The sequence below is a fragment of the Natator depressus genome, chromosome 23 (assembly GCF_965152275.1).
Source record: "Natator depressus isolate rNatDep1 chromosome 23, rNatDep2.hap1, whole genome shotgun sequence".
In the NCBI taxonomy this organism is placed as follows: domain Eukaryota; kingdom Metazoa; phylum Chordata; order Testudines; family Cheloniidae; genus Natator; species Natator depressus.
The window spans coordinates 3,559,748-3,573,361 of NC_134256.1; the positions used below are offsets into that span (position 1 = coordinate 3,559,748).

The 13,614-nt window shown below is 61.2% G+C and overlaps 1 protein-coding gene across 1 annotated transcript; it reads right to left on the bottom strand.

Moving 5' to 3' along the window:
- Window positions 1-282: 282 nt before the first annotated feature.
- On the bottom strand, window positions 283-7,108 carry GMFG (glia maturation factor gamma). Its single transcript, XM_074937309.1, has 7 exons — window positions 7,013-7,108; window positions 5,225-5,321; window positions 4,810-4,859; window positions 2,088-2,137; window positions 1,407-1,489; window positions 946-1,019; window positions 283-447 (listed from the first exon to the last, which is right to left on the bottom strand). The coding sequence occupies exons 1-7, from the start codon at window positions 7,013-7,015 to the stop codon at window positions 376-378; spliced, it is 429 nt and encodes a 142-aa protein (XP_074793410.1). The 5' UTR covers window positions 7,016-7,108; the 3' UTR covers window positions 283-375.
- Between the last annotated feature and the right edge of the window lie 6,506 nt (window positions 7,109-13,614).

The following is a 13,614-nucleotide window of genomic DNA, read 5'->3' on the forward strand; positions in this document are numbered from 1 at the left end:
CCTGGCAAGGGGGGGAGGCAGGAGGGGATGAGTGGGGTGGGCCCCGAGAGCTCACCCTACAGCTCCGCACAGGGAGGGGGGCATCTCTGCTAGGCCCAGGCCATGGGAGGGGGGAGTTCAGAACTGAGAGCAGGTGAGGGGTGGCAGCATTAGCCCCCCAGCAGGGACAGACCCAGGCAGTAATGGGGGGAGGGGCAGACCCAGGCAACACTGGAGGGGCCAGGCTTATCCCCCCTCAAGCAGGGACAGACCTCAGACATGGACCAGACACCCAGGTTGGGTCTCAAGTGGTTTATTTGCCTCCCTGCCAGTCGCTGGGGGAGGGGGGTGTCCCGGGCCCGGTGGAGTCAGGGGGATCTCCGCCCCCCCCACCCCCTAGCGGAAGAAGGCCAGCCGTTCCCGCAGCCACTCCTCGGTCAGGTCCTCTGTGGTCCGGATCTCGAACACCTGGGGGGCGGGGGGAGAGGTGGATGGAGCTGGGGTGGGCATTAAGGCGGGGTCCTCCAGAGCGGAGCCTCGGTCCAGGGGTGTGGATGCTGAATGGGGGAGCAGTAAATCCCAGCTTTGGGGGGAGGTACCGATCCCAGCTATAGGGGCTGGGGGATCCCATCTATGGGGCAATCCAGGGATGGTCCTGGCTAGGTCCCAGGTATGAGGGCAGGTCCCCGTCAGATGGGTGGGAGGCCCCGGGGGCGAGGAAGCGATAAGACCCCCATGCCCTAGGGCAGCCCCCCGGCCCTGGGACAAGGCAGAGCAGGGTGCAGGGGAGGGGAAAGTGACAGCCCCTTCCAACGTGGGTCAGAGGGGAGAGGTTGGGTAGCCCACCCAGCCCCGGCATGGGTATGTGGCTGGCAGCTTGGGTGAGGGGGCTATGGGGTGCAGAGGGCTATGGGATGCCAGCGCTGCCCATGGGAAGAGCCCGAAAGGGCATCACTGCCCTAGTACCTTGGTGAGCTCAGCTGTCTGCACCAGCCTGTTCTTGCTCCCAGCATACATCATCTGCTGCTCCGGCTTGCACCCTGCCCCATGGGGAGAGACAGAGATAGAACCCAGGAGTCCTGGTGCCCAGCTCTAACCACTAGACCTCCCTCCCCTCCCAGCACTGGGATTGAACCCAGGAGTCCTGACTCCCAGCCCCCCCCCTGCTCTAACCACTAGACCCCACTCCCCTATCAGAGCTGGGATAGAACCCAGGAGTCCTGGCTCCCAGCCTTATCCCAGCCCTAACCACTAGACCCCACTCCCCTCCCAGAGCTGGGATAGAACCCAGGCATCCTGGCTCCCATCCCCACCCTGCTCTAACCACTAGACCCCACTCCCCTCCCTGAGCTGGAGAGAGAACCCAGGAGTCCTGGCTCCCAGCCCCCCTGCTCTAACCACTAGACCCTACTCCCCCTGGTTCTCACCGACGGGGCTGGAGAAGATGAAGCAGAGCGGGTAGGAGATGCGCCCGTCATCATGGACGTATTTATAACTGTACACCACAAAGGTAGCCCCAGTCAAGGAGGCAGCTGCTTCTCGGCTGAGCTGGGCCACCCCGAAACGCTCTTGTCTCTATCCTTCTCCGTCTCTTCACCCTCCTGGCTGGTCCTGCCCCCGCCCCGATACCTGCTCTGGGCTGCCCCCACCCATGTCAGCCCCGCCAGCTCTCAGACACATTGGGATCTCCCAGGATCCCAGCTCTGCAGGGCCCGGGACGGGTTGGCCCAAAGCCTGAAGCTCTGGGGCACCTGCCCAGCCTCCCACCGCACTGCAGAGCCACAAGCAGGGGAGCTGTGGGGTACACCCCCTCACAAGAGGGGCTCATTTTCCTCTCCCTCTCTGCGCTGCCCCCTGCTGCTCTGATCCCCTGGCTGCTCCCTGCAGCCCCCTCTGATCTCAAATCTGCTCCAAGCTGGGGACAAGGGACATTTTCCCCTGCCCACAGCCCAGGTACCCCTCCTCTCCCGGGGGCGAGGATGGTCCCAGGGAACCCCCGCACACACACATCCCTCATGCATACTCCTGGCATCCTGCCACCATGTGCGAGACCCATGCCCCGCCAGCTGGCTCGGATGCCCCCTCCCCGCCCCACGGCAGAAGGATATCGGGGCTGGCGCTCCGGCAGCTCGCTCTTCAGCTCCTCCGGAGAGATGTCCTGTGGGAGAGACGCCAAAGGCTGCATCAACTAAGGGGGATGGCAGAGTGAGGAAGAGGACAAGGAGGCTCCCCGTCACCCACATTGTACAGATGGGGAAACTGAGGCACCGAACAGGGCAGGGACTTGACCTAGGTTGCCCAGCAAGTCAGTGGCGGAGCCAGATGTGGAACCCAGGAGTTCTGACTCCGTGCCCTGCCTGGCAAAGTGGTTAGAACAAAGCAGGTCCTGGGAGCCAGAACTCCTGGGTTCTTTCCCCAGATCTGGGAAGGGAGGGGAGTCTAGCAGGTCACAGCAGCGGGGGATGGGAATCAGGACTCCTGGGTTCCACACTCAGCTCTGCAAGGAGAGTGGGGGCTAGCAGTTAGACCAGGGAGGGCTGGGAATCAGGACTCCTGGGTTCCACACTCAGCTCTGGGAGGAGAGTGAGGGCTAGCAGTTAGAGCGGGCGGGGGGCTGGGAATCAGAACTCCTGGGTTCTCTCCCAAGCTGGGCGGCGGTAGGAGGGGTGGCCCAGTGGAAGGGCAGGAAGGGCCGCTCCTTACACAGGCCAGCAGGGAGCCGGGAGGTTCCTGCAGCTGCCAGGGCACAGACCCAGAGGCGAGGGGCAACGCTGGTGCGCAGAGGAACTGCTTTTGTGGCATTTTGCCACCTGGAGACAGACTCTGGGGTGCTGCTGCTCCCCCAGAGACATGCCAAGGTCCTGGATCAACAGCTGAGCTCACGGCTGAAAGGCGCATCAGAGCCATTGAGGGAAATCTTGAGGGAAACGGAGCCATGGATTTAACGGTTTAACAGGGAAGGGAATCCAAGGTTGGGGTGGATTCTCCATCACAGACCATCTTTAAATCAAGACGGGATGTTTTCCTTAAAGCTCTGCTCTAGGAATTATTCGGGGGAAGGTCTTTGGCCTGTGTTATCCAGGGGGTCAGACTAGATGGTCACCATGGTTCCTTCTGGCCTTGGAATCTCTAAATAAAGAATTTACTCCACTAACTGGTGGCAGTAGTAAGTTGCTTCCTTTTATATAGACCAGCCAGCCGAGGGGAGAAGAATGGGTCACACAGACAGTGAACCTGATCTGAAACCAATGGGAGAAACTGGTGGCAAGAGGCAGTATGGTCTAATGGGCAGGGTGCTGGGACGCAGAACACCAGGCTTTTGTGAGTCATGGCCCTGCTCTGTGCCTCAGTTTCCCGTTCTGTGAGGCTAAAGATATTGCCCTCACTGGTGTAAAGTGACCTTCATTCTCCTCTCATCAGAGAGAGTGAGCGCTTTGGGGACTGGACTTTCTATGCGTTTCTTACATACAGCACCTAGATAACGGGGCCCAGGCAGTTGGTTCTGGGTCAGTCCTAGTTCTCGGGGTGGGATCTAACTCAGGCTTCGTAGTCTCCACGGTGCGTTTGACCTCAGCGCTGCAGCAATCCCTTGTTCCAGTGCAGCGAGCCGGAAACTGTGGCAGCTTCATTCAGGTTGTAAAAACCGCAGGCTCGGATCGAATTAAGTATGAAACTGACTGGTGCGCGCCGTGGCACCTCCCCGGGGCTCTTTCATTCCATGGTAAATTCAATTTCTATTCCTCCTGCCCGCGCGGGTTCTCGACGCGCTGCCGGAATGTCGCATGCAGCCGGGCGGGGAACTCAGAACGCAAACCACTGTTTGGAAAGAGAGCAGGGTTCCTTTCGGGGCCATGCCCCCCCACAAGGGCAGGGCACTCAACCTTAGAGGGCAAGATGCAGGGAGAGTGAAAGTGTGTGTGTGTGTATGTGTGTGTGCGCACGCTGCCCCCTGCTGGAGCAATGGGCACCTGCTCTGTGTGTCTGTGAGTGTGTCCTCTGTCCCTGTCCCTGCTGGAAGGGATGAGCCCTGCTCTCTGTGTGTCTGCTGCCCCCTGCTGGAGCAATTGGCACCTGCTCTGCGTGTGTCCCTGCTGGAGGGATGGGGACCTGGGTGTATGTGTGAGTGTGTGTCTGTCCGTCCCTGCCGCCCCCTGCTGGAGGGGATGACCCCTGCTCTGCGTGTGTGTGTGTGTGTGTGTCTATCCGTCCCTGCCGCCCCTGCTGGAGGGGATGACCCCTGCTCTGTGTGTGTGTGGGTGTGTGTGTGTGTGTGTCTGTTTGTCTGTCCGTCCCTGCCGCCCCCTGCTGGAGGGGATGACCCCTGCTCTGTGTCTGTCTGTCTGTCTGTCCGTCCCTGCCGCCCCCTGCTAGAGGGGATGACCCCTGCTCTGCGTGTGTGTGTGTGTGTGTGTCTGTCTGTCTGTCTGTCCATCCCTGCTGCCCCCTGCTGGAGGGGATGACCCCTGCTTTGTGTGTGTGTTTGTGCGTTTGCACGTGTGTGTGCGCACTGCCCCCTGCTGGAGCAATTGACACCTGCTCTGTGTGTGCGTGAGAGCCTGAGAACGCTGCCCTCTAGTGGAGACAATCAGACTGCCACCTCCACACCCCATACTCCCCTATGGTGCTTACGAGGTTCCTTCTCTAGCTCCAGTGGCAAGGGGGCTGGGTTTTGAAGCAAGAGGAGCTGGGTTCTAGCCCCTCTGGCGCCATGGGAGCTCTGTGACACAGCGGCATCTGGGAGGAGCTAGGCACGGGTCTGCTGCCCGCGGGGCCTTTAACCTAACTGAGCTTTCCAAAGGTAGCTGGAAGACGGGCGTGAAAGGTCCCCACCTGGAATTCCTCCTCCAGCACCACCAGCTGCCGCTCCTTGTCAATCTTCACTGGGGAGAGAGACAGAGCGAGGGTCATGATCTGCACAGGGGCCACCTCCGCCAGGAGGTACCCGAGCAGCATGGCCTTCCCCTCCGGGACTCTGAACGATCCCCAGCCAGCGCTCCGGCCCTGCTCCTCACAGCGCCCCCTGCTGGGACAGGCCAGGGCTGGAGTAGCTGGGGGCTCCCCGCACAGCCAGCGCTTCTGCCCCGCTCCCCACAGCGCCCCCTGCTGGGAGAAGCTGGCCCCAGCAGCTGTCCAGGGCACAGGCTGAGCGGAAGATCCACCAAGGCGAGCGACACTGGGGGTCAGGGAGACGGAGAAGGGCCGGGGATCGTGCCCCTGGGGAGGGAGCCGGCCCGGGGGCACTCACTGAGGATGGCCGCGTTGTTGGTTTCCTTCCGGAAGCGGAATTTCCTCAGCTTCTCCTTGAGCGCGGGGTCCACATCGCACACGACCAGGGAGTCCGACTGCAGAGAGACTGGCCGTGAGAGGGGGCTGGGGCAGCCTGGCTCCCTGCGGGACCCCCCCAGCCCCAAACTGGAGGGGCGGGGAGCTGTTCCCCACAGCCAGCGTTCCTGCCCTGCACCCCACAGCACCCCCTGCTGGCAGAAACTGGGAGCTCTGCCCCACAGCCAGCGTTCCTGCCCTGCACCCCACAGCGCCCCCTGCTGGGACAGGCCAGGCCTGGAGTAGCCCAGGGTTGTTGCCGAGGAAACAGCCTCCTCCTGCCCATCGTGAAGCGTACACCGCTCTGGCCGAGCCCTGCCCAGTTGCAGGGGACGCGCCATGCCCGGGGCACAGGGAAGAGAGAGCTCACGCGCGTGTAGGTCACTGCCCCCTTGTGGTGGGGAGGGGGGGGCAGCCATTGTGGCTGTGGGCCCAAAATGTTTCATGGTCTGTTCAGCTGAGACCCACTGGCTGAGAAGTGCACACGCGCACGCCTCCCATCCCCCATCCCTCCACACACATGGTCAATCTCACACATGTCATTCTGCTGGCACACCCAGTGTCACACACACACACACACAGACGCACAAACACCCACACACCCATTGTCACATAGACACAGATGCCCACCCATTGTCACACACACCCATTGTCACACACACGCAGACTCACACCCATTGTCACACACAGCCATTGTCACACCCACACTCATTGTCACACACAGCCATTGTCACACACACAGACACTCACACCCATTGTCACACATATAGCCCTTGTCACACATACACACACAGAGTCACACACACAGAGACTCACACCCATTGTCACACACACAGCCATTTTCACATGCACACACTCATTGTCACACACACAGCCATTTTCACACACATCTATTGTCACACCCACACCCACACACATTGTCACACACATACTCATTGTCACACACACACACAGTGTCACATACACAGCCATTGTCACACACAGACTCACACCCACTGTCACACAGAGCCATTGTCACACCCACACCCATTGTCACACACCCCCATTATCTCTCTCACACACACTCATTGTCACACAGACTCGCACCCATTGTCACACACAAGGCCATTGTCACACACAGACTCACACCCATTGTCACACACCCAGTCTCACACCCACATAGAGGGTGGGGATGGGGATGGGTTGATACACAGATGACAGGTGAAGAAACTCTCCTGTAACCAGCCACTTTTCCCAGCCGCCTTTGACCCCAGGGTCGTGGGGGGCGCCCGGGATAGCCATCAAATACTGGCACCCTGCTAAGCGCCGGCTCTCCCGCCTCCCCCAGAGGAGTCCGGTGGGCAGTTTCCCCAACCCACAGGCTGCTGCCTGGCATCCCCTGGCACAGGTACCTTTTCTGCGCCTCCCACCCCAGAGACATTGTGGGTGCCACGCGACACCGCTGAAACCTCGGCGCTTGCAAACCCCTCTTGCTGCAGGGTGCGGGGCCCAGAGCTGCCACCCATGGGCACATGGCCTCCCGCCTCCCCACCCCAGCCCCTTGGAGCGAAAGACTCAATTCGGACACGCCCCGAATCCCGGATCCAAGCTTTGCAGGGGAGCTGGGGAGTGGGGACACGCAACACCTGCTCCACAAGGAACCCCCTGCCTCCAATGCTCCCCCCCGCCTCCCTTCCTGACCCCCTCGGCGTGAAGCAGTGCTCGGCCTGACCATTCTGCCACGATCTCTGCCCTCCCAGCGCTGGGCGGCCTGACTCTCGGCTTTCTCGCTGCAAGTTGGGCTGGCGCTGACCTTGTGACAGGATGCTCAGAGAGCAGTTCCTCCGGTCGGGGACACTCTGACAGCACTGATCCGCTGGGGGAAGAGGGGGAAGTGTGGGGGTGGGGGAGGGCAGGGCAGGTTTGGCCATGTGTGGAAAGAGGAAGGGGTTTGCCTTCCAGGGGCCAAAGGGGGAAGGGAACGGTGGCAAGGGGGGCGGGGGGAAGACAGCACAAAGGGCGACTGGGAAGTAAAAGGGCAGAGGGGGACTGGCACAGCCCCAGGGCGCTCACAGATCTCCCCATGTGCCACCACATCCTGTTTTGGATGAGCTGAACCAACGGCCACCTGCCCCCCTCCCCATCCCCGCCCCCACCACTCCCTGCCAGCTTCACACGAGATGCACGCAGGTCACACGGCTTCCGCTGTGCCCTGCGCCTTGCACACACCTTTACACCAGGGCAACGTGGTCAATCAACCACCGACAGCCACCCCTGCCACTGAAAGGGGGATTGCACCAGGCATAGCCTAGGACCCAGTCACACAGTTAGATCTTGTAGGTGTGTGATGGGAGAGACTAGAGGCCCTGGCTGCGATCAGGGATTGTGCCAGGCACTGCAGAGACCCAGACGGAGATCAGGGCCCCTTTGTGCCAGGCGCTGTAGAGACCCAGACGGAGATCAGGGCCCCGTTGTGCCAGGCGCTGCACGGATCCAGACCGAGACCAGGGCCCCGTCGTGCCAGGCGCTGCATGACACAGACCGAGACCAGGTTAGCTCTGTAATTCCTGGGTTTAGACATTTACGGTTGAAATGAAAGCCGCTCGGCGCTTCCTGGAGAGGTTTGAGTTTTGCTGAACTCGGTGTTCTGGATGGCCCGAGCTGACTCCAGGCAGCGTTCCCTCTGTGTTAACAAGAAATTATTTTGTCAGGGATTTTAGCTGCACTTGAGCCACCTCCAAAGAGACATAAGCTAACCGGGGGGGGGGGGAAAGGCCGAACATATATGCCGCTCCGCGGGGCTGACACTGCCACGGCTCTCGGGATTTAGTGACCCCCCCCCCCAGTACAGCCCTGCTGGTCGATTTCCTCGCTGACGCTAGCTGTAAGTGTCTAGGCCTCATGGTCACAGGGAAAAGCTTGGACATGTGACACCCCCCCCCCAGGCTTCAGGGCAGAGGAAGGCCAGACGTTGACTGATTGATTGATTTCAAAAACTCTCGTGATTTTGAAGCCAGTCTCGTGATTTGTGAACGTTTGGGTTGGGCAAAGGAGAGAGGAGCGGGAGACAGGAGAGGGGAGGATAAGGAGTGGGGTGGGGGTGGGGGGAGGGAAGAGTTGGGGAAGGGGAAGAAAGAAAGAGGAGGGGAGGACGGTGCCACAGGGCAAAGGGAGGAGTAACGGGATAGGAGGGGGAGGAGCTGGGGGAAAGGGGAGGGGCGGAAGGAGAGAGAGGGGGAAGGGAGGAGGGGAGGAGTAAGGGGATGGGAGAGGGAGGGAGGGGCAGGAGGTGGAGGAGTTGGGAGGGGAGGAGTAAGCGGATGGCAGGGACAAGAGAAAGAGGAGGGGCAGAAGGAAAGGGGGAGGGGCAGGAGATGGGGGGGTGAAAGGAGGGGGAGGGGCAGGAGAAAGGGGCGGGGCAGAAGGAGGGGGAGGGGCAGGAGATGGGGTGGGGTGGAAGAAGGGGGAAGGGCAGGAGAAAGGGGCGGGGCGGAAGGAGGGGGAAGGGCAGGAGAAAGAGGTGGGGTGGAAAGAGGGGGAAGGGCAGGAGAAAGGGGCCGGGCGGAAGGAGGGGGAAGGGCAGGAGATGGGGCGGGGCAGAAGGAGTGGGAAGGGCAGGAGATGGGGCGGGGTGGAAGAAGGGGGAGGGGCAGGAGAAAGGGGCGGGGCGGAAGGAGGGGGAAGGGCAGGAGAAAGAGGTGGGGTGGAAAGAGGGGGAAGGGCAGGAGAAAGGGGCCGGGCGGAAGGAGGGGGAGGGGCAGGAGAAAGGGGCGAGGCGGAAAGAGGGGGAGGGGCAGGAGAAAGGGGTGGGGCAGAAAGAGGGGGAGGGGCAGGAGAAACGGGCGGGGTGGAAGGAGGGGGAGGGGCAGGAGAAAGGGGCGGGGCGGAAGGAGGGGGAGGGGCAGGAGAAAGGGGCGGGGCGGAAGGAGGGGGAGGGGCAGGAGAAAGAGGTGGGGTGGAAAGAGGGGGAAGGGTAGGCGATGGGGTGGGCGGAGGGAGGGGGAAGGGGCAGGAGAAAGGGGCGGGGCGGAAGGAGGGGGAGGGGCAGGAGATGGGGCGGGGGAAGAAGGGGGAGGGCAGGAGAAAGGGGCGGGGCGGAGGGAGGGGGAAGGGCAGGAGAAAGGGGCGAGAGGGAAAGAGGGGGAGGGGCAGGAGAAAGGGGCGGGACGGAAGGAGGGGGAAGGGCAGGAGATGGGGCGGGGCGGAAGGAGGGGGAGGGGCAGGAGAAAGGGGCGGGGCGGAAAGAGGGGGAAGGGCAGGAGAAAGGGGCGGAGCGGAAGAAGGGGGAGGGGCAGGAGAAAGGGGAGGGGCGGAAGGAGGGGGAAGGGCAGGAGAAAGAGGTGGGGTGGAAAGAGGGGGAAGGGCAGGAGAAAGGGGCGGGGTGGAAGGAGGGGGAGGGGCAGGAGAAAGGGGCGGGGCGGAAAGAGGGGGAGGGGCAGGAGAAAGGGGCGGGGCAGAAGGAGGGGGAAGGGCAGGAGATGGGGCGGGACGGAAGGAGGGGGAGGAGCAGGAGAAAGGGGCGGGGCAGAAGGAGGGGGAAGGGCAGGAGAAAGAGGTGGGGTGGAAAGAGGGGGAAGGGCAGGAGAAAGGGGCGGGGCGGAAGGAGGGGGAGGGGCAGGAGAAAGGGGCGGGGCGGAAAGAGGGGGAGGGGCAGGAGAAAGGGGTGGGGCGGAAGGAGGGGGAGGGGCAGGAGAAAGGGGCGGGGCGGAAGGAGGGGGAGGGGCAGGAGAAAGGGGCGGGGCGGAAAGAGGGGGAAGGGCAGGAGAAAGGGGCGGAGCGGAAGAAAGGGGAGGGGCAGGAGAAAGGGGGGGCGAAGGGAGGGAGGGGAGAGGAGGAGAAAGGGGCGGGGGCGGTCTTCGTTCCGCCCAAGCGGACGCTCAAACGCCACAGCCCAGTCTGTTACGTCACCGCGATACCACCAGGCCATTGGTTGTGGAACCTCGGAGTGACAGGACTGAAAGCCAGTCAGAGGCTCCGAAGCTGAGCCCGAGGCCGAGGTGGGGACGAGTGTTGCGCATGTGTGCGGTCGTGCGCGCGGGAAGCCACGCCCCACCGAGGGCAGCCGCGAGCTTCTGGTTGGTCCCGGCCGCTGCCACTCGACCTTCCGCAGCCAATGGCGAGGCGGCTGCGCGCTGACGCGTGGCGTGCCGTGCGCGCTGGCGTTGCGCGGTGGGCTACGGTACGGGCGCCTCGGTGTGAGGCTGGCGGGGCAGAGGCCGAGGCCGGGGCCGGACGGGCCGCAGAGACGGTGAGTGCGGGGCGCGTCCCCGTCCCGCGCCTGCTCGGGCCCCTCCCCCCTTCGAGGCGAGCATCTCCCCTCTGCTGCATCTCGCCCCTCCCCCACCCCCACCCCGAGCCCGGGGCCCCTCCCCCCTCGGCCCCTCCCCCAGCCAGGGACCCCCGCCCCGATCCTGGCTTCTCCCGCGTGCTGCATCTCGCCCCTCCCCCACCCCGAGCCCGGGGCCCCTCCCCCAGCCAGGGACCCCCTGCCCCGATCCTGGCTTCTCCCGCGTGCTGCATCTCGCCCCTCCCCCACCCCGAGCCCGGGGCCCCTCCCCCCTCCCAGCCCCCTCCCACACCCAGGAGTCCCCCCCCCCCCAACCAGCCCTCCTCCCCTCCCCCCAGATTTCCAACCCCGCCCTGCTCCTGGGATCCCCCTTCCCTCCATCCCAACCAATCCCGCCCCGCTCCGGGCTTCATCCCTCCCCTCCCCCCAGATTTCCAACCCCGCCCTGCTCCTGGGATCCCCCTTCCCTCCATCCCAACCAACCCCGCCCTGCTCCGGGCTTCATCCCCCCCCTCCCCCCAGATTTCCAACCCCGCCCTGCTCCTGGGATCCCCCTTCCCTCCATCCCAACCAACCCCGCCCTGCTCCGGGCTTCATCCCCCCCCTCCCCCCAGATTTCCAACCCCGCCCTGCTCCTGGGATCCCCCTTCCCTCCATCCCAACCAACCCCGCCCCGCTCCGGGCTTCATCCCTCCCCTCCTCCTCCTTAAATCAGCCTCCTTCCCTCCCCCCAGATTCTAACCCCGCCCTGATCCAGGGATTCCCCTGTAATCCATCTTCCCTGATCCAGGGATCCCCCTTCCCTACCAACCCCGCCCTGGTCCAGGGGATCCCTCTGTACTTCATTCCTCCCACCCCTAAACCAGCATCCTTTCCTCTCTGCAGCCCCCCTCCCCCCAGATTTCCAAACCCCACCCTGGTCTGGGGGGTCCCCTGTAATCCATCCTCCCTGATCCAGGGGTCCACCTTCTCTCCACTACAACCAATCGCCTCATAGGCACCGACTCCATGGGTGCTCCAGCTGTTCCATGGCATATAGGAGGTGCTGAGAGGGAGGGAGAAGAGTTGGGGCAGGAAGAGATGAGGGGAGGGGGCTTCGAGGAAAGGGTGGAGTGGAGGCGGAGCCTGCGATGGAAGGGGGGGTTGAGCGTCTCCCCCCCGCCTCGGTAAGTTGGTGCCCATGAACTGCCCCCCCCCCCCATACACACACCCACACTCTAATCCACTATGGTCTGGGAATCCCCTTCCCTCCAGCACACGCAACCCTGCCCTGATCTGGGGACCCCCTGTATTCCATCATCTGTGATCCAGGGATCCTCTACACTCAATTCAGCTAGACCCCCAAACCAAACATTGTCTGCCCCTTCCAAAGCAGGCATCCTACCCCATCCTTATCGAGAGTTACCCTTTACCCCCACTCCACCTAGGGAACCTTTTTCTCCTCCCCTGGATCCCCTACCTCACTCTGATTTGGGTTGCCATATATTACACGCTGGGTCAGACCAAAGGTCCATCTAGCCCAGTATCCTGTCCTCTGACAGTGGCCAGTGCCAGGTGCCCCAGGCGGAATGAATAGAACAGGTAATGATCAAGTGATCCGTCCCCTGTAGCCGATTCCCAGCTTCTGGCAAACAGAGGCCAGGGACACCATCCCTGCCCATCCTGGTTAATAGCCATTGATGGACCTATCCTCCATGAATTTGTCTAGCTCTTTTTTGAACCTTGTTGTAGTCTTGGCCTTCACAACATCCTCTGGCAAGGAGTTCCACAGGTTGTGCGTTGTGTGGAGAAATACGTCCTCTTGTTAGTTTTAAACCTGCTGCCTGTTGATTTAATTGGGTGACCCCTGGTTCTTGTGTTATGAGAAGGAGTAAATAACACTTCCTTATTTACTTTCTTCATAGCAGCCATGATTTTATAGACCTCTATCATATCCCCCCCCTTAGTCGTCTCTTTTCCAATCTGAAAAGTTCCAATCTTATTAATCTCTCCTCATACAGAAGCCGTTGCATCCCCCTAATCATTTTTGTTGTCCTTTTCTGAACCTTTTCCAATTCCAATATATCTTTTGTGAGATGGGGCAACCACATCTGCACGCAGTATTCAAGATGTGGGCAAACCATGGATTTATATAGAGGCAACGTGATATTTTCTGGCCTATTCTCTCTCCCTTTCCTTATGATTCCCAACATTCTGTTCTCTTTTCTGACTGCCGCTGCACATTGAGTGGATGTTTTCAGAGAACTATCCGCAGTGACTCAAAGATCTTTTTCTTGAGTGGTAACAGCTAATTTAGACCCCATCATTTTATATGGGATGTATTACATCACCTCCTCTCTCCCCAACCTGGGATCTGCTACTGCACCCTAAACCTGGGACACCCCACCCCCACCTCCCAAATGCAACCCATCAGCACACCCTCCCTTGTTACCTTTGCCCGGGACATAATTCTTAATGTCTCTGCGCTCTCCCCATGGATTTCAGAGTGCTCTTGCTAGAGATCCTGTCTCTTCTCCCCTTCTCTCAAAATGCACAAGGAGACCATCTAGCCAAATTTCTTCCCTGTTCCTATGTACCAGACAGAACACCTCCCATCTACTTGCTCTGATTCCCTTAAGATACTCACAGCTGTCTCCTCTAGACTCTGACCAGAGGTTTCTCTTCTCTGTCATGCTGGGTGACTGCACTGCCTTCTGTCCTCCTTATGTGTATGCTCCTAAGGACCTCCCATGGAGGAGATCTGTTCTCCTTCCCTCTGTACCGAGACCTTTCTATAGAGATATTTTCCACAAAGCCTTGGATCACCCCAACTCTCTTGCTCCAGAAATCCCCTTATCCCTGAAATGCTTCCAGCAGGGATCCTTGCATCCCATTGGAACCCTCCTGCAAAGCCAGGCACGTGCTACTAATGATCCATTGAGTGAGTCTGTCTGGTATCCTGCTTCCTGCAGCAGCCAGTATTGAATGTTTCAGAGTGTGGCATAACCCTCCTTTCCTAAAATACCTCCTTGTGCAATCCCATTCCACTCTGGAACGCGCACATGCAT